At 47.2% G+C, this 21,606-nt stretch overlaps 1 protein-coding gene across 1 annotated transcript in view; it reads left to right on the top strand.

Moving 5' to 3' along the window:
- The window catches only part of LOC142183343 (uncharacterized), a 100,757-nt gene that overhangs the window by 47,460 nt on the left and 31,691 nt on the right, over positions 1–21,606 (top strand). Inside the window, exons 2-3 of the mRNA XM_075258438.1 lie at positions 9,548–9,631; positions 11,074–11,193. Coding sequence (XP_075114539.1) covers positions 9,548–9,631; positions 11,074–11,193 — 204 coding nt within the window. The remainder of the gene's footprint in view (positions 1–9,547; positions 9,632–11,073; positions 11,194–21,606) is intronic.

The raw sequence follows: 21,606 nt of genomic DNA, 5'->3' as shown, positions 1-21,606 counted from the left end.
ATTCATGGTGGAGGGAGCCTCTAAAAACCCCAGTTTGGACCAATTCATGGTGGAGGGAGCCTCTAAAAACCCCAGTTTGGACCAATTCATGGTGGAGGGAGCCTCTAAAAACCCCAGTTTGGACCAATTCATGGTGGAGGGAGCCTCTAACCAGCCCAGTTTGGACCAATTCATGGTGGAGGGAGCCTCTAAAAACCCCAGTTTGGACCAATTCATGGTGGAGGGAGCCTCTAAACAGCCCAGTTTGGACCAATTCATGGTGGAGGGAGCCTCTAAAAACCCAAATTTGGACCAATTCATGGTGGAGGGAGCCTCTAACCAGCCCAGTTTGGACCAATTCATGGTGGAGGGAGCCTCTAACCAGCCCAGTTTGGGCAAATTCATGGTGGAGGGAGCCTCTAAAAACCCCAATTTGGACCAATTCATGGTGGAGGGAGCCTCTAAAAACCCCAGTTTGGACCAATTCATGGTGGAGGGAGCCTCTAAAAACCCCATTTTGGACCAATTCATGGTGGAGGGAGCCTCTAAAAACCCCAGTTTGGACCAATTCATGGTGGAGGGAGCCTCTAAACAGCCCAGTTTGGACCAATTCATGGTGGAGGGAGCCTCTAAAAACCCAAATTTGGACCAATTCATGGTGGAGGGAGCCTCTAACCAGCCCAGTTTGGACCAATTCATGGTGGAGGGAGCCTCTAACCAGCCCAGTTTGGGCAAATTCATGGTGGAGGGAGCCTCTAAAAACCCCAGTTTGGACCAATTCATGGTGGAGGGAGCCTCTAAAAACCCCAGTTTGGACCAATTCATGGTGGAGGGAGCCTCTAAAAAAACCAGTTTGGACCAATTCATGGTGGAGGGAGCCTCTAAACAGCCCATTTTGGGCAAATTCATGGTGGAGGGAGCCTCTAAAAACCCCAGTTTGGACCAATTCATGGTGGAGGGAGCCTCTAAAAAACCCAGTTTGGACCAATTCATGGTGGAGGGAGCCTCTAACCAGCCCAGTTTGGACCAATTCATGGTGGAGGGAGCCTCTAAACAGCCCAGTTTGGACCAATTCATGGTGGAGGGAGCCTCTAAAAACCCAGTTTGGACCAATTCATGGTGGAGGGAGCCTCTAAACAGCCCAGTTTCGGCAAATTCATGGTGGAGGGAGCCTCTAAAAACCCCAGTTTGGACCAATTCATGGTGGAGGGAGCCTCTAAACAGCCCAGTTTGGACCAATTCATGGTGGAGGGAGCCTCTAAAAACCCAGTTTGGACCAATTCATGGTGGAGGGAGCCTCTAAACAGCCCAGTTTGGGCAAATTCATGGTGGAGGGAGCCTCTAAAAACCCCAGTTTGGACCAATTCATGGTGGAGGGAGCCTCTAAAAACCCCAGTTTGGACCAATTCATGGTGGAGGGAGCCTCTAAAAACCCCAGTTTGGACCAATTCATGGTGGAGGGAGCCTCTAAAAACCCCAGTTTGGACCAATTCATGCTGGAGGGAGCCTCTAAACAGCCCAGTTTGGGCAAATTCATGCTGGAGGGAGCCTCTAAAAACCCTAATTTGGACCAATTCATGGTGGAGGGAGCCTCTAAACAGCCCAGTTTGGGCAAATTCATGGTGGAGGGAGCCTCTAAAAACCCCAGTTTGGACCAATTCATGGTGGAGGGAGCCTCTAAAAACCCCAGTTTGGACAATTCATGCAGGAGGGAGCCTCTAAAAAACCCAGTTTGGGACCAATTCATGGTGGAGGGAGCCTCTAAACAGCCCAGTTTGGGCAAATTCATGGTGGAGGGAGCCTCTAAAAACCCCAGTTTGGACCAATTCATGGTGGAGGGAGCCTCTAAAAACCCCAGTTTGGACCAATTCATGGTGGAGGGAGCCTCTAAACAGCCCAGTTTGGGCAAATTCATGGTGGAGGGAGCCTCTAAAAACCCCAATTTGGACCAATTCATGGTGGAGGGAGCCTCTAAACAGCCCAGTTTGGGCAAATTCATGGTGGAGGGAGCCTCTAAAAACCCCAGTTTGGACCAATTCATGGTGGAGGGAGCCTCTAAAAACCCCAATTTGCACCAATTCATGGTGGAGGGAGCCTCTAAAAAACCCAGTTTGGACCAATTCATGGTGGAGGGAGCCTCTAACCAGCCCAGTTTGGACCAGTTCATGGTGGAGGGAGCCTCTAAAAACCCCAGTTTGGACCAATTCATGGTGGAGGGAGCCTCTAAACAGCCCAGTTTGGACCAATTCATGGTGGAGGGAGCCTCTAAAAACCCCAATTTGGACCAATTCATGGTGGAGGGAGCCTCTAACCAGCCCAGTTTGGGCAAATTCATGGTGGAGGGAGCCTCTAAAAACCCCAATTTGGACCAATTCATGGTGGAGGGAGCCTCTAACCAGTCCAGTTTGGGCAAATTCATGGTGGAGGGAGCCTCTAACCAGCAGAGTTGTGGGAAAGCAGGGTGGAGGGAGCCTCTAACCAGCAGAGTTGGTGGAAATCAGGGTGGAGGGAGCCTCTAACCAGCAGAGTTGGGGGAAATCATGTTGGAGGGAGCCTAGTATTAGCAGAATTGTGCAACGCTTATGGTGGATGAGTATGAGGATGCGGAGGAATTGGAGAGGTTGAGTACAGACATGGAGTTTCATGTTGGGGTGCTTTACACAGGTGGGCACAAAAATGAAGGCTCTATCCAGTGGTGGTTCATTTTTATCAAAGTGAGCCGGTCGGCACTCTCAGCTGACAGACGGGTGCGCTTGTCAGTGATGATGCCACCGGCTGCACTGAACACCCTCTCAGATAGGACGCTGGCGGCAGGACAGGACAGCACCTCCAAGGCAAATAGGGCAAGTTCAAGCCACAGGTCCAACTTCGACACCCAATACGTGTAGGGCGCAGAGGGGTCGGAGAGGACAGGGCTGTGGTCGGAAAGGTATTCCCGCAACATGCGCCTATACTTCTCACGCCTGGTGACACTAGGACCCTCTGTGGTGGCACTTTGGCGAGGGGGTGCCATCAAGGTGTCCCAGACCTTAGACAGTGTTCCCCTCGTTTGTGTGGACCGGTGAGAACTTGGTCGCCTACTGGAGGAACTGTCCTCCCTGCCGCCAACGTCACATGCTGGAAACATCTCCATCATATTCTGCACCAATTGCCTGTGGCAAGCATTGATGCGATTGGCCCTCCCCTCTACCGGAATAAAAGACGAGATGTTGTTTTTATACCGGGGGTCAAGGATAGCAAAGATCCAGTACTGGTTGTCCTCCATGATTTTGACAATACGCTTGTCGGTTGTAAAGCACCCCAACATGAACTCAGCCATGTCTGCCACAGTGTTAGTTGGCATGACTCCTCTGGCCCCACCGGAAAGTTCAATCTCCATTTCCTCCTCATTCTCCATGTCTACCCATCCGCGCTGCAACAATGGGACGATTCGAAGTTGCCCGGAAGCCTCCTGTATCACCATCACATCATCGGACAACTCTTCTTCCTCCTCCTTCTCCTCCTCCTCCTCCTCCTCCATTAAACGCGATGAAGCGGACAGATGTGTGGACCTACTCTCCAGCTGTGACGGATCGGATGCTATCCCTGACTCCTCTGTGTGATCTGAGTTATCCCTGATGTCAATCAGGGATTCTCTCAGAACACACAAGAGCGGGATTGTAAGGCTCACCATCGCATCCTCAGAGCTCACCCTCCTTGTGGACTCCTCAAACACCCGTAGGATGTCACAAAGGTCTCTCATCCATGGCCACTCATGGATGAGAAACTGAGGCAGCTGACTTTGTGGCACCCTAGGGTTTTGTAGCTGGTATTCCATCAAAGGTCTCTGCTGCTCAACCACTCTATTCAACATCTGAAACGTTGAGTTCCAGCGTGTGGGGACGTCGCACAAAAGCCGGTGTTGTGGCACATGCAGGCGTTGCTGGAGAGATTTTAAGCTAGCAGCGGCTACTGTCGACTTGCGAAAGTGGGCGCACATGCGCCGCACTTTCACCAGTAGCTCTGGAACATTGGGGTAGCTCTTTAGGATACGTTGCACCACTAGGTTGAAGACGTGGGCCAGGCATGGAACATGTTGGAGTCCGGCAAGCTCCAGAGCTGCTACCAGGTTCCGGCCGTTATCACAAACGACCATGCCTGGGCCCAGGTGCAGCGGCTCAAACCATATTGCCGTCTCATCGAGGAGGGCATCCCTCACCTCGGAGGCAGTGTGCTGTCTGTCCCCCAAGCTGATCAGCTTCAGCACAGCCTGCTGACGTCTACCAACGCCAGTGCTGCAACGTTTCCAACTCGTAGCTGGGGTCAATCTAACAGCGGAGGAGGAGGCGGTGGCGGAGGAGGAGGCGGTAGAGGAGGAGGAGGAGGGGGGTGTTCTTCTCGTGTCCCTGCCAGGAATGTTAGGCGGGGAGACGAGGTACACCGGGCCAGTTTGGGAAGCAGTCCCAGCCTCAACTACATTCACCCAGTGTGCCGTCAGTGAAATGTAGCGTCCCTGTCCGCATGCACTTGTCCACGCGTCGGTGGTCAAGTGGACCTTTGTGCAAAGCGCGGAACTAAGGGCCCGCCTGATGTTGAGTGACACGTGCTGGTGCAAGGCGGGGACGGCACACCGGGAGAAGTAGTGACGGCTAGGGACGGCATAGCGAGGTGCCGCAGTTGCCATCAGGTCCAGGAAGGCGGGAGTTTCAACAAGCCGGAACGCCAACATCTCCTGGGCCAGCAGTTTAGCGATGTTGGCGTTCAAGGCTTGCGCGTGTGGGTGGTTAGCAGTGTATTTCTGCCGCCGCTCCAATGTCTGAGAGATGGTTGGTTGTTGTAAAGAAGCGCCTGATGGTGCCTTTGATGGTGCAGGAGAAGGAGATAAGACAGGAACAGGGGAGGATGAGGGAGAAGTCAACAAAGTGGCGGAGGCAGATGAAGTGGTGTCCTGGCTCGTCCTCTGGAGTGCATCGCCAGCACAGTCAGCAGTGGCAGTGGCAGAGGCAGAGGCAGTGGCAGAGGCAGTGGCAGTGGCGTGAACGGCAGGCGGCCTTTGTCCTGCCGTTGCTGCCTGCCACTGATTCCAGTGCTTGGATTCCAAATGACGGCGCATTGAAGTGGTGGACAGGTTGCTCTTCTCAGAGCCCCTAATCAATTTCGAGAGGCAAATTGTGCAGACAACACTATATCTGTCCTCGGCGCATTCCTTGAAAAAACTCCACACCTTCGAGAAACGTGCCCTCGAGGTGGGAGTTTTTCGGGGCTGGGTACGAACTGGAACATCTTGGGAGATTCCGGGTGTGGCCTGGCTTCGCCTAAGCTGCTGACCTCTGCCTCTGCCTCTAGCTACCCTTTTTGGTGCTGCACTTGCCTCAACATCCACACTACTTTCCCCGCTTGACATCCCCCCTGTCCAGGTCGGGTCAGTGTCCTCATCATCCACCACTTCCTCTTCCAACTCCTGTCTCATCTCCTCCTCCCGCACAATGCGCCGGTCAACTGGATGCCCTGATGGCAACTGCGTCACATCATCGTCGATGAGGGTGGGTTGCTGGTCATCCACCACCAAATCGAACGGAGATGGAGGAGACTCTAGTGTTTGAGCATCTGGACACAGATGCTCCTCTGTTAGGTTCGTGGAATCGTGACGTGGAGAGGCAGGTTGAGGGACAATGAAAGTAGCGGAGAACAGCTCTGGGGAGCAGGGACAGTTGGGGTTATTGTTCTGTGAAGCTTGGGAATTTTGGGAGGAAGGAGGACAAGACTGTTGGGTAATAGGAGGAGAGGAGGCAGAGTTTGACTGGCTGCTGGACAATGTGCTGTAAGCGTTCTCTGACAGCCATTGCAAGACCTGTTCCTGGTTCTCGGGCCTACTAAGGTTTGTACCCTGCAGTTTAGTTAATGTGGCAAGCAACCCTGGCACTGTGGAGTGGCGCAATGCTTGCTGCCCCACAGGAGTAGGCACGGGACGCCCTGTGGCTTCACTGCTACCTTGCTCCCCAGAACCATTCCCCCGACCTCGCCCACGGCCTCGTCCACGTCCCTTTCCGGGAGCCTTGCGCATTTTGAATTCCCAGTTAGAAATTGGCACTGTATACCAGTAGCAAAAATTGTGGGTGCACGTAACCCCAATATATTCTTTGAATTCCCAGTCAGACAATGGCACTATATACCAGTAGCAAGAAATGAGGGTATTTATAACCCCAATATATTCTTTGAATTCCCAGTCAGAAACTGGCACTATATGGCAGTAGCAAGAAATGAGGGTATTTATAACCCCAATATATTCTTTGAATTCCCAGTCAGACAATGACACTATATACCAGTAGCAAGAAATGAGGGTATTTATAACCCCAATATATTCTTTGAATTCCCAGTCAGACACTGGCACTATATGGCAGTAGCAAGAAATGAGGGTATTTGTAACCCCAATATATTCTTTGAATTCCCAGTCAGAAACTGGCACTGTATACCAGTAGTAAAAATTGTGGGTGCACGTAACCCAATATATTCTTTGAATTCCCAGTCAGACAATGGCACTATATACCAGTAGCAAGAATGAGGGTATTTATAACCCCAATATATTCTTTGAATTCCCAGTCAGACAATGGCACTGTATACCAGTAGTAAAAATTGTGGGTGCACGTAACCCCAATATATTCTTTGAATTCCCAGTCAGAAACTGGCACTATATGGCAGTAGCAAGAAATGAGGGTATTTATAACCCCAATATATTCTTTGATTCCCAGTCAGACAATGGCACTGTATACCAGTAGTAAAAATTGTGGGTGCACGTAACCCCAATATATTCTTTGAATTACCAGTCAGAAACTGGCACTATATGGCAGTTAGCAAGAAATGAAGGTATTTGTAACCCCAATATATTCTTTGAATTCCCAGTCAGAAACTGGCACTGTATACCAGTAGTAAAAATTGTGGGTGCACGTAACACCCAATATATTCTTTGAATTCCCAGTCAGACACTGGCACTATATACCAGTAGCAAGAAATGAGGGTATTTATAACCCCAATATATTCTTTGAATTCCCAGTCAGAAACTGGCACTATATACCAGTAGTAAAAATTGTGGGTGCACGTAACCCCAATATATTCTTTGAATTCCCAGTCAGAAACTGGAACTGTATACCAGTAGTAAAAATTGTGGGTGCACGTAACCCCAATATATTCTTTGAATTCCCAGTCAGACAATGGCACTATATGGCAGTAGCAAAAATAGTGGGTGTATATAGCCCCAATTCTATTGCTAGGGGACTTGCAGGGTATTTCTGGGGTGAAGGTGGGGGGGCACACCGTTGGAACGGGTATCGGGGGTATATATCGGGTATACGGGAATACACTGACAGTGTATTCCATTCAGGATCCTGGGAAAGCTGGGTTGCGGCGATTGAGCCCGTCAGTGCCACGTTACACTGACAAGCTTCTCCCTGGAATTTAGCTCTTACAAGAGCTGTTGTGGTTGTCTTCTCCTTCCTATCCTAGCCTGTCCCTGCCTACCCAGAATCTAAGCCCTAGCTAACTGGACGGAAACCTCCGTCCTCGGTGAATTGCAAGCTCAGAATGACGCGAACCTGGGCGGCGCTGTTCTTTTAAATTAGAGGTCACATGTTTTCGGCAGCCAATGGGTTTTGCCTACTTTTCTCAACGTCACCGGTGTCGTAGTTCCTGTCCCACCTACCCTGCGCTGTTATTGGAGCAAAAAAGGCGCCAGGAAGGGTGGGAGGGGAATCGAGTAATGGCGCACTTTACCACGCGGTGTTCGATTCGATTCGAACATGCCGAACAGCCTAATATCCGATCGAACATGAGTTCGATAGAACACTGTTCGCTCATCTCTAATTAAAATGTCTAGTTTTGAAAGCATTCTTACTATACAGTATTTTTTTCTGCACTTGCCAAAAACTTTTACTGTATGTGAAGGCTTGTTTTTTGTAAGATACATTGTTTTCCTTCATTAGTCCCATTTCAAGATACATAAAATTTTCTGATTAAATTTTATTAACTCTTTCTGTTGGAAAAATACATGGTATCTTTGTTTTGTGGGTCAGTACGATTTGGCAATACCAAATATGTATATGTTTTTTTTATTTTACTACTATTACACTATAAAAGTCAAATTATAAGAAAAATTATTATTCAGATAGTTTTGTAAGAAAAAAAAAACATTGTTAAATGTATTAAAAATGGATAATGTAGAAACAAATAATGTACATTCTAATTTATGCAGTTATGCTCCCTATGTTATGACTGCAATTTATACTCAGACTATACCAGGTCTGTTGTCACGTATAGAAGACGCTTCTGGATTGTTATGTACTATGTTGTACTGTTTTAAAAACTGAATTTTTAAATTTTCCAGCCTTATGCTGGATACACAGGAGTTAAGAAGTTATTTCTGTGCTGCTGTATAGACAAGATCGGCTTCTGCTCTGAGGTTTTTAGGAGGTGGGTGGAGTTTATTGGTTGCTGACAGACTCCACCCTTAGGCCTGGTTCACATCTGCATCAGTAATCCCTCCGGGGGAGTCCACATAGGAACTCCCTGAACAGACTACCAAACGCATTGGCAAGCGGTGTGCAATGAAAGCACAATTACCCCATAGACTATAATGGTGTCCGTGTGCTTTCCATACAGTCTCCACACGAGTCATGCGGACAGGAAAGTAGATTGTGAACTACTTTTCTGTCCACATGTTCCATGCTGAGTCCATGCAGTTTTTGTTGTTGTTGTTGTTGATGTTGTACCCCCGGTCTTGTTATTTTTTAACATTTTTTAAAAAAAATTCTGTTCACCGTACAGCATATATAACATGTGTCAGGGTCTGGGGTTGCATAGACACAAAAGTCCAGTTTCTTTAGTCCAAAACAAAGGTAGAGTTTATTTTCACTCAAAAAGTAGCGCAGCAACAAAAGGAAACAATACAAAAATAAATCCCTGCCTGGCTAGGCTCTAACTAAACATAGAATAGGTTACCTCACCTAAAGTAACAGAAATCCAAAAGCCAGTAGAATCATTCAGGACACGGCTCCAAAAATATGACCTCTCTGTCATTCCTTCCAGCTTAGTAGTCCTGGTGAGATGTACACCCCTTCTATTACCTGACCAGCCATCGGCTTACACATGGTACCTTTATTCTTATTAAGATGATAGAAATACAGTGGAAGAAAAATCCATTTGTGAAAAAAATATATTGCTTTTGCATTGATATCTTCTGACAGGCATAACATTTTTTTTTTGCAAAAACACATATCCACATTGCATCAGTAGGTCATCCACAATCACGGATCTTCTATGATTCCCTACACTGGTCTGTACTGCAAATGCAGCCAAAAATAGGGTATGCTTCATAATTGCTGTCCTTGAATATGGCAATGACACACGACCACAAAAATTGTAGTCATGTGTCTGGACCATAGAAATGGATGGGACCATACTTTTATGTGCAATTGTCATGTGAATGAGGCCTTAAATGTCGCTCTAATCTATGTGAACAGTAATTCTATGTTATTTCATAGCTATATTGTTTCTGATATTCTGGAATTAATTCTACATAATGTTTTTTTACATTCAGCCATCTTTACCAAGCAACATGGACGCTGCAATATTTACTTCTTATATACTGCCAGTTCTTCACACATCCATCCACGCTCAAGAGGTAAATAAGCATACAGAATTTTATTTTCATGCACTATAAATGATAATACAAGCAAATTTATATTTTTTTTTTCTAATAGTGCCTATAAACAGATTTGCCACTTGTGTATATAACCTTAACATATTATACAAATTATTTAATAACAATTTTGCCCCCTGCCATGAACTGGAGTGGATTTTATTCCGTTCTATAGCCCTACTTTTCTCATTTCATTTCATTTATAAATTCATTTTTAAAGGGATTCTATCATTAAATTGCTATTTTTTTCTCACTAACACATAGGAATAGCCTTAAGAAAGGCTATTCTTCTCCTACCTTTAGATGTCTTCTCTGCGCTGCCATTCAGTAGAAATCGCGGTTTGTTAGGTATGCAAATGAGTTCTCTCGCAGCACTGGGGGCGGGCCCCAGTGCTCAAACAGCACTGGGGGTGTCCCCAATGCTGCAAGAGAACTCTCCAGCGCTGCCTCCATCTTCGTCTGGAACGGCCTCTCTCCGCGTCTTCTTCTGGCGCTGGCTTCAGACTTCTACACATGTACAGTCACCTCTGCTGTCGGGCCACGGGCAGGGCCGACTGCACATGCTCGCGGCTGCGAGCGTAAGACAATTCCTATGTATTACTGAGAAAAAATAGCAATTTAATGATAGAATCCCTTTAAAGAACCACTCCAGTAAAAAAGTTTATTCTTCTATGAGATATCTGTTCAGCCCCTATATTTTGTGCTATTAATATTTCCCTAGCTCAGCGCCGCACCTCCCATGAGGCGACCTGAAGTGAATGCTTCAGGTGGCGCTATGTCAGGACCCCAGGGAGGGCGGCATTTTTGCTTACCTAAGCCAGTCCAGGACAAGCTGTCCTGGACTGGCTTAGCGCCGAGCGGTGGATTGGGGAGGCCGCTGAAGCAGCGCTGCTCCAGCAGCCTCCCCTCACTCTCAGGCAGAGAGCAGGTCCTCTCCCTGCCTGCGAACGCCGCTAAGCCGCGCCTCCTTTGCTTCGCCCTGCCCCCTCCGCTCCGCCCCCTCCTCCCCGGGGGGGGGGCTTTCTGTCGTTCGCCTCGGGAGGCGAAAGGGGTAGGTTCACCCCTGCCCTAGCTCCTCTTTCATGGTACCATGCTGACTTCTTGTGAGTGACTGGTGAATTTGTTGTAGGTAGGGGGTAACACTATGACCCACTACCTCCTGCCTACTGAATTTTTATTTATTTTTTTTACTCCTCCCTCGATGTTGCATGGCCTGAAGCAGCATCAGGAGAAGCGCGTTAAAGAGGTGAACAGGAGATGCACTACAAATATGGCCCTCAGTCAAAACATGGTACTGATAAGTAATGTATGGTTAGACTAACCAGCCAATTGATAAAGCAGTTGGAGTGCGTCTGTAAGGCCATATTAATAAGTATACAATTATTTTATTCACATACAATTATAAACTGCTATTTCTTCCTCAGGGCGAACCTCATGAAGTCATTCAGAGACAGGATTGTTACCTGAAATTTACTGGAGTAAATAGACTGATCACTCATCTTGATGCATTTATTTCATCCTTAAGGAAAACAGAAATTCAGAAAGTGAGTTATTTTCTATTAATACTTACAGATCTATCCTACTTCAGTAAAGCTACTGTCTGTATAAATCACTGTACTCTATTGCATCTAAAACATTTGGCATTATTAATAGAGATGAGTGAACACTGTTCGATCGAATACATATTCGATCGAATATCAGGCCGTTCGAGGTATTCGGTTACAATCGAATACCACGTGGCAAACGCACTAAAAATTCATATCCCCTCCCACCTTCCCTGGTGCTTTTTTTGCACCAATAACTGCGCAGGGGAGGTGGGACAGGAACTACGACAACGGAGGCATCGAAAAAATAATTGGCTGGCTAATTCAGGTGACCTCCAATTTATACGAACAGTGGATTTAACATTCGGTTAATTTGAGACTGTGAACTATGTGACTGGGAGACAGGGATAGCTGTACAGGCAGGGTTAGCTAGGGATTACCTTTATTTAGGTGGGAATGTCACTCACCCAGCTCTTTGGGGCTCTATCTTGTCTGGATCCCTGTCAGCTTGTGATATGCGGGAGCTGACTTTTTCCCATAGGAATGCATTGACCAGTGTTGATTGGCCGAATGCCATACTCATCTTTACAAAGGTGAGTCTCTGCAAATTTTGGATGGACTTAATATTTAAGTTTCTTTCTGTTAGCGACACTTCAAGTACCCCAAATTCTTCCTTGATTTCCTTGCTATATTTTCCCTACACTTGCAATCCTCTTTCCCTGAACTTCTAAGTCTTTTCTAACTCTTTTCCTAACTCCTGCTGTCCCTGCACTAAGAGCAATGTGAAATGACTGCATCTAAAATGCCAGCTGGTTTTTATAGAGCTGGGACATCACCGGGGCAGCTGGCTGCTGATTAGCTGCACAATTAGCATTATTGGTGATCCCGTGTCCCCAGACTTCTCTGCCCCTTGTCCTAACATGTACAGCAGCCATTTTATTAAAAAAATGCGATTTGATGCATCGAAACATGAAGAAATCCGGATTCTGGGCAGATCAAAGATTTCCTGAAATTCGGATTGAATTTCACTTCTGCAGAATCAATTTGCTCATCCCTAGATATGATCTATATTTTGACGCTCTATGACAACTTTGACAATAACGATCATGTGAATAGCCCCTATTCACTGGCCATGAAATTAAAAGCTGCCATGTAACATGCATTAAAAAAAACTGACACCATATGGCCAGTTTTCACTGTTATGTGAATATACCCTACGTTTTTTTTTTTGGTTAGTTTGGTTGATGACCATTTGCCATATACTGCCCCTTCATCACCTTTTGTCAAAGAACACTAAAGGCTCTATAAATGGCAATTTATCAAGGGGACACTAAAGGGGCAATAAGTGGGAAAAGTGTACCAGGGTGGCATTTAATTTGCTGCCCATTTACTATTGATTGTCCTCTTTAGACCATCAGGTCCAGCATACAACAACCTAAAGCCCGAAGTCTGTAATTGATTAGGACTTTTCTCTATTAGACAGCTACTGTGCCTTCCACACACATTGCTGCACTTACTGGTGCAAACTGAGGAAGATAGGTTTTTTGCACTGTATTCTTCCTGTCTTCTATCCAGGCACCAGGTGGACTGAGAAATGTGTCCATGCAAATGTGGCAGCAGGCAGTATATTTGCATATACACCTACTGTAGTGCATCAGTTTACAATACAAGGTATACGGCAACCAAGTCTATCCAAGAATTGGTGGGTAAGTCTAGGTTCACATCTACTTAAGGGTAAGTTCACACAGAGTTTTTTGGATCGAAACCTGAGGAGGCCTCCGCTTCAGGTTCCAATTCATAAAACGTGTCGTGGAACTCAAAGCCGGTGCACGGCACCAGCATCAAGCCGTGCACCCTCCTCCAGATTAGGCTCAATTAATGGGCCTAGTCCGGAGAAGGGAGTGTCTTCAGGCCGAATCTGTAGGCGACTCAGCTTGAAGAATGAACATCTCACTACTTTTTTCCGGGAGCCGGAAGAAACGGCTCCCAGAAAAACCTCCTGCGCGGCTCCCATTGATTTCAATGGGATCCGTCTTTTTAGTCAGGATTTTGAGGCGGATACAGCCTCAAAACCCTGACCAAAAAACTCTGTGTGAACTTACCCTCACAATTCACCGAAAGGAGGATTATTTGAGTAATTGGACTCACAGTGAAAATATGTTCACATCTAAGTCAAAGTCTCTGTAGGAGGCTATCTTTCAGATTCTACCGAAAATTGGTGGAGAGAAAAGTCCTGCACAGTTTCAGTATAAAAACAGCAGAAACCTGACAGGTTAACAGCTGTTTAAGTGGCAGGCTCTTCATCGTTCGGGTCCCTAGCCTAACACTAAAGCCATAATGTTTTTTCTTTGTTCGGGTAACCATCACATAAAGTTACAGCAATTTAATTTAGTAATCCAGTAAATCATGTTATATGTAAAATCCTAACATCTGTGATATAGAGTAGAGATGAGCGAACAGTGTTCTATCGAACTCATGTTCGATCGGATATTAGGCTGTTCGGCATGTTCGAATCGAATCGAACACCGCGTGGTAAAGTGCGCCATTACTCGATTCCCCTCCCACCTTCCCTGGCGCCTTTTTTGCTCCAATAACAGCGCAGGGTAGGTGGGACAGGAACTACGACACCGGTGACGTTGAAAAAAGTAGGCAAAACCCATTGGCTGCCGAAAACATGTGACCTCTAATTTAAAAGAACAGCGCCGCCCAGGTTCGCGTCATTCTGAGCTTGCAATTCACCGAGGACGGAGGTTTCCGTCCAGTTAGCTAGGGCTTAGATTCTGGGTAGGCAGGGACAGGCTAGGATAGGAAGGAGAAGACAACCAACAGCTCTTGTAAGAGCTAAATTCCAGGGAGAAGCTTGTCAGTGTAACGTGGCACTGACGGGCTCAATCGCCGCAACCCAGCTTTCCCAGGATCCTGAATGGAATACACTGTCAGTGTATTCCCGTATACCCGATATATACCCCGATACCCGTTCCAACGGTGTGCCCCCCCACCTTCACCCCAGAAATACCCTGCAAGTCCCCTAGCAATAGAATTGGGGCTATATACACCCACAATTTTTACTACTGGTATACAGTGCCATTGTCTGACTGGGAATTCAAAGAATATATTGGGAATACAAATACCCTCATTTCTTGCTACTGCCATATAGTGCCAGTTTCTGACTGGTAATTCAAAGAATATATTGGGGTTACGTGCACCCACAATTTTTACTACTGGTATACAGTGCCATTGTCTGACTGGGAATTCAAAGAATATATTGGGAATACAAATACCCTCATTTCTTGCTACTGCCATATAGTGCCAGTGTCTGACTGGGAATTCAAAGAATATATTGGGGTTACGTGCACCCACAATTTTTACTACTGGTATACAGTGCCATTGTCTGACTGGGAATTCAAAGAATATATTGGGAATACAAATACCCTCATTTCTTGCTACTGCCATATAGTGCCAGTGTCTGACTGGGAATTCAAAGAATATATTGGGGTTACGTGCACCCACAATTTTTACTACTGGTATACAGTGCCATTGTCTGACTGGGAATTCAAAGAATATATTGGGAATACAAATACCCTCATTTCTTGCTACTGCCATATAGTGCCAGTTTCTGACTGGTAATTCAAAGAATATATTGGGGTTACGTGCACCCACAATTTTTACTACTGGTATACAGTGCCATTGTCTGACTGGGAATTCAAAGAATATATTGGGGTTATAAATACCCTCATTTCTTGCTACTGCCATATAGTGCCAGTTTCTGACTGGTAATTCAAAGAATATATTGGGGTTACGTGCACCCACAATTTTTACTACTGGTATACAGTGCCATTGTCTGACTGGGAATTCAAAGAGTATATTGGGAATACAAATACCCTCATTTCTTGCTACTGCCATATAGTGCCAGTTTCTGACTGGTAATTCAAAGAATATATTGGGGTTACGTGCACCCACAATTTTTACTACTGGTATACAGTGCCATTGTCTGACTGGGAATTCAAAGAATATATTGGGAATACAAATACCCTCATTTCTTGCTACTGCCATATAGTGCCAGTGTCTGACTGGGAATTCAAAGAATATATTGGGGTTACGTGCACCCACAATTTTTACTACTGGTATACAGTGCCATTGTCTGACTGGGAATTCAAAGAATATATTGGGAATACAAATACCCTCATTTCTTGCTACTGCCATATAGTGCCAGTGTCTGACTGGGAATTCAAAGAATATATTGGGGTTACGTGCACCCACAATTTTTACTACTGGTATACAGTGCCATTGTCTGACTGGGAATTCAAAGAATATATTGGGAATACAAATACCCTCATTTCTTGCTACTGCCATATAGTGCCAGTGTCTGACTGGGAATTCAAAGAATATATTGGGGTTACGTGCACCCACAATTTTTACTACTGGTATACAGTGCCATTGTCTGACTGGGAATTCAAAGAATATATTGGGGTTATAAATACCCTCATTTCTTGCTACTGCCATATAGTGCCAGTTTCTGACTGGTAATTCAAAGAATATATTGGGGTTACGTGCACCCACAATTTTTACTACTGGTATACAGTGCCATTGTTTGACTGGGAATTCAAAGAGTATATTGGGAATACAAATACCCTCATTTCTTGCTACTGCCATATAGTGCCAGTTTCTGACTGGGAATTCAAAGAATATATTGGGGTTACGTGCACCCACAATTTTTACTACTGGTATACAGTGCCATTGTCTGACTGGGAATTCAAAGAATATATTGGGGTTATAAATACCCTCATTTCTTGCTACTGCCATATAGTGCCAGTTTCTGACTGGTAATTCAAAGAATATATTGGGGTTACGTGCACCCACAATTTTTACTACTGGTATACAGTGCCATTGTCTGACTGGGAATTCAAAGAATATATTGGGGTTATAAATACCCTCATTTCTTGCTACTGCCATATAGTGCCAGTTTCTGACTGGTAATTCAAAGAATATATTGGGGTTACGTGCACCCACAATTTTTACTACTGGTATACAGTGCCATTGTCTGACTGGGAATTCAAAGAGTATATTGGGAATACAAATACCCTCATTTCTTGCTACTGCCATATAGTGCCAGTTTCTGACTGGTAATTCAAAGAATATATTGGGGTTACGTGCACCCACAATTTTTACTACTGGTATACAGTGCCATTGTCTGACTGGGAATTCAAAGAATATATTGGGGTTATAAATACCCTCATTTCTTGCTACTGCCATATAGTGCCAGTTTCTGACTGGTAATTCAAAGAATATATTGGGGTTACGTGCACCCACAATTTTTACTACTGGTATACAGTGCCATTGTCTGACTGGGAATTCAAAGAGTATATTGGGAATACAAATACCCTCATTTCTTGCTACTGCCATATAGTGCCAGTTTCTGACTGGTAATTCAAAGAATATATTGGGGTTACGTGCACCCACAATTTTTACTACTGGTATACAGTGCCATTGTTTGACTGGGAATTCAAAGAGTATATTGGGAATACAAATACCCTCATTTCTTGCTACTGCCATATAGTGCCAGTTTCTGACTGGGAATTCAAAGAATATATTGGGGTTACGTGCACCCACAATTTTTACTACTGGTATACAGTGCCATTGTCTGACTGGGAATTCAAAGAATATATTGGGGTTATAAATACCCTCATTTCTTGCTACTGCCATATAGTGCCAGTTTCTGACTGGGAATTCAAAGAATATATTGGGGTTACGTGCACCCACAATTTTTACTACTGGTATACAGTGCCATTGTCTGACTGGGAATTCAAAGAGTATATTGGGAATACAAATACCCTCATTTCTTGCTACTGCCATATAGTGCCAGTTTCTGACTGGGAATTCAAAGAATATATTGGGGTTACGTGCACCCACAATTTTTACTACTGGTATACAGTGCCATTGTCTGACTGGGAATTCAAAGAATATATTGGGGTTATAAATACCCTCATTTCTTGCTACTGCCATATAGTGCCAGTTTCTGACTGGGAATTCAAAGAATATATTGGGGTTACGTGCACCCACAATTTTTACTACTGGTATACAGTGCCATTGTCTGACTGGGAATTCAAAGAATATATTGGGGTTATAAATACCCTCATTTCTTGCTACTGCCATATAGTGCCAGTTTCTGACTGGTAATTCAAAGAATATATTGGGGTTACGTGCACCCACAATTTTTACTACTGGTATACAGTGCCATTGTCTGACTGGGAATTCAAAGAGTATATTGGGAATACAAATACCCTCATTTCTTGCTACTGCCATATAGTGCCAGTGTCTGACTGGGAATTCAAAGAATATATTGGGGTTACGTGCACCCACAATTTTTACTACTGGTATACAGTGCCAATTTCTAACTAGGAATTCAAAATGCGCAAGGCTCCCGGAAAGGGACGTGGACGAGGCCGTGGGCGAGGTCGGGGGAATGGTTCTGGGGAGCAAGGTAGCAGTGAAGCCACAGGGCGTCCCGTGCCTACTCCTGTGGGGCAGCAAGCATTGCGCCACTCCACAGTGCCAGGGTTGCTTGCCACATTAACTAAACTGCAGGGTACAAACCTTAGTAGGCCCGAGAACCAGGAACAGGTCTTGCAATGGCTGTCAGAGAACGCTTACAGCACATTGTCCAGCAGCCAGTCAGACTCTGCCTCCTCTCCTCCTATTACCCAACAGTCTTGTCTTCCTTCCTCCCAAAATTCCGAAGCTTTACAGAACAATAACCCAAACTGTCCCTGCTCCCCAGAGCTGTTCTCCGCTCCTTTCATTGTCCCTCAACCTGCCTCTCCACGTCACGATTCCACGAACCTAACAGAGGAGCATCTGTGTCCAGATGCTCAAACACTAGAGTCTCCTCCATCTCCGTTCAATTTGGTGGTGGATGACCAGCAACCCACCCTCATCGACGATGATGTGACGCAGTTGCCGTCAGGGCATCCAGTTGACCGGCGCATTGTGCGGGAGGAGGAGATGAGACAGGAGTTGGAAGAGGAAGTGGTGGATGATGAGGACACTGACCCGACCTGGACAGGGGGGATGTCAAGCGGGGAAAGTAGTGTGGATGTTGAGGCAGGTGCAGCACCAAAAAGGGTAGCTAGAGGCAGAGGCAGAGGTCAGCAGCTTAGGCGAAGCCAGGCCACACCCGGAATCTCCCAAGATGTTCCAGTTCGTACCCAGCCCCGAAAAACTCCCACCTCGAGGGCACGTTTCTCGAAGGTGTGGAGTTTTTTCAAGGAATGCGCCGAGGACAGATATAGTGTTGTCTGCACAATTTGCCTCTCGAAATTGATTAGGGGCTCTGAGAAGAGCAACCTGTCCACCACTTCAATGCGCCGTCATTTGGAATCCAAGCACTGGAATCAGTGGCAGGCAGCAACGGCAGGACAAAGGCCGCCTGCCGTTCACGCCACTGCCACTGCCTCTGCCACTGCCTCTGCCTCTGCCACTGCCACTGCTGACTGTGCTGGCGATGCACTCCAGAGGACGAGCCAGGACACCACTTCATCTGCCTCCGCCACTTTGTTGACTTCTACCTCATCCTCCCCTGGTCCTGTCTTATCTCCTTCTCCTGCACCATCAAAGGCACCATCAGGCGTTTCTTTACAACAACCCACCATCTCTCAGACATTGGAGCGGCGGCAGAAATACACTGCTAACCACCCACACGCGCAAGCCTTGAACGCCAACATCGCTAAACTGCTGGCCCAGGAGATGTTGGCGTTCCGGCTTGTTGAAACTCCTGCCTTCCTGGACCTGATGGCAACTGCGGCACCTCGCTATGCCGTCCCTAGCCGTCACTACTTCTCCCGGTGTGCCGTCCCCGCCTTGCACCAGCACGTGTCACTCAACATCAGGCGGGCCCTTAGTTCCGCGCTTTGGACAAAGGTCCACTTGACCACCGACGCGTGGACAAGTGCATGCGGACAGGGACGCTACATTTCACTGACGGCACACTGGGTGAATGTAGTTGAGGCTGGGACTGCTTCCCAAACTGGCCCGGTGTACCTCGTCTCCCCGCCTAACATTCCTGGCAGGGACACGAGAAGAACACCCCCCTCCTCCTCCTCCTCTACCGCCTCCTCCTCCGCCACCGCCTCCTCCTCCGCCACCGCCTCCTCCTCCGCTGTTAGATTGACCCCAGCTACGAGTTGGAAACGTTGCAGCACTGGCGTTGGTAGACGTCAGCAGGCTGTGCTGAAGCTGATCAGCTTGGGGGACAGACAGCACACTGCCTCCGAGGTGAGGGATGCCCTCCTCGATGAGACGGCAATATGGTTTGAGCCGCTGCACCTGGGCCCAGGCATGGTCGTTTGTGATAACGGCCGGAACCTGGTAGCAGCTCTGGAGCTTGCCGGACTCCAACATGTTCCATGCCTGGCCCACGTCTTCAACCTAGTGGTGCAACGTTTCCTAAAGAGCTACCCCAATGTTCCAGAGCTACTGGTGAAAGTGCGGCGCATGTGCGCCCACTTTCGCAAGTCGACAGTAGCCGCTGCTAGCTTAAAATCTCTCCAGCAACGCCTGCATGTGCCACAACACCGGCTTTTGTGCGACGTCCCCACACGCTGGAACTCAACGTTTCAGATGTTGAATAGAGTGGTTGAGCAGCAGAGACCTTTGATGGAATACCAGCTACAAAACCCTAGGGTGCCACAAAGTCAGCTGCCTCAGTTTCACATCCATGAGTGGCCATGGATGAGAGACCTTTGTGACATCCTACGGGTCTTTGAGGAGTCCACAAGGAGGGTGAGCTCTGAGGATGCGATGGTGAGCCTTACAATCCCGCTCTTGTGTGTTCTGAGAGAATCCCTGATTGACATCAGGGATAACTCAGATCACACAGAGGAGTTAGGGATAGCATCCGATCCGTCACAGCTGGAGAGTAGGTCCACACATCTGTCCGCTTCACTGCGTTTAATGGAGGAGGAGGAGGAGGAGGAGGAGGAAGAAGAGTTGTCCGATGATGTGATGGTGATACAGGAGGCTTCCGGGCAACTTCGAATCGTCCCATTGTTGCAGCGCGGATGGGTAGACATGGAGGATGAGGAGGAAATGGAGATTGAACTTTCCGGTGGGGCCAGAGGAGTCATGCCAACTAACACTGTGGCAGACATGGCTGAGTTCATGTTGGGGTGCTTTACAACCGACAAGCGTATTGTCAAAATCATGGAGGACAACCAGTACTGGATCTTTGCTATCCTTGACCCCCGGTATAAAAACAACATCTCGTCTTTTATTCCGGTAGAGGGGAGGGCCAATCGCATCAATGCTTGCCACAGGCAATTGGTGCAGAATATGATGGAGATGTTTCCAGCATGTGACGTTGGCGGCAGGGAGGGCAGTTCCTCCAGTAGGCAACCAAGTTCTCACCGGTCCACACAAACGAGGGGCACACTGTCTAAGGTCTGGGACACCTTGATGGCACCCCCTCGCCAAAGTGCCGCCACGGAGGGTCCTAGTGTCACCAGGCGTGAGAAGTATAGGCGCATGTTGTGGGAATACCTTTCCGACCACAGCCCTGTCCTCTCCGACCCCTCTGCGCCCTACACGTATTGGGTGTCGAAGTTGGACCTGTGGCTTGAACTTGCCCTATATGCCTTGGAGGTGCTGTCCTGTCCTGCCGCCAGCGTCCTATCTGAGAGGGTGTTCAGTGCAGCCGGTGGCATCATCACTGACAAGCGCACCCGTCTGTCAGCTGAGAGTGCCGACCGGCTCACTTTGATAAAAATGAACCACCACTGGATAGAGCCTTCATTTTTGTGCCCACCTGTGTAAAGCACCCCAACATGAAACTCCATGTCTGTACTCAACCTCTCCAATTCCTCCGCATCCTCATACTCATCCACCATAAGCGTTGCACAATTCTGCTAATACTAGGCTCCCTCCAACATGATTTCCCCCAACTCTGCTGGTTAGAGGCTCCCTCCACCCTGATTTCCACCAACTCTGCTGGTTAGAGGCTCCCTCCACCCTGCTTTCCCACAACTCTGCTGGTTAGAGGCTCCTTCCACCATGAATTTGCCCAAACTGGGCTGTTTAGAGGCTCCCTCCACCATGAATTGGTCCAAACTGGGCTGGTTAGAGGCTCCCTCCACCATTAATTGGTCCAAACTGGGCTGGTTAGAGGCTCCCTCCACCATGAATTTGCCCAAACTGGGCTGTTTAGAGGCTCCCTCCACCATGAATTTGCCCAAACTGGGCTGTTTAGAGGCTCCCTCCACCATGAATTGGTCCAAACTGGGTTTTTTAGAGGCTCCCTCCACCATGAATTGGTCCAAACTGGGCTGGTTAGAGGCTCCCTCCACCATGAATTGGTCCAAACTGGGGTGGTTAGAGGCTCCCTCCACCATTAATTGGTCCAAACTGGGCTGGTTAGAGGCT

This window comes from Leptodactylus fuscus, chromosome 1 (assembly GCF_031893055.1).
Source record: "Leptodactylus fuscus isolate aLepFus1 chromosome 1, aLepFus1.hap2, whole genome shotgun sequence".
NCBI lineage: Eukaryota > Metazoa > Chordata > Amphibia > Anura > Leptodactylidae > Leptodactylus > Leptodactylus fuscus.
This window is presented reverse-complemented; position numbering and strand designations above follow the sequence as displayed.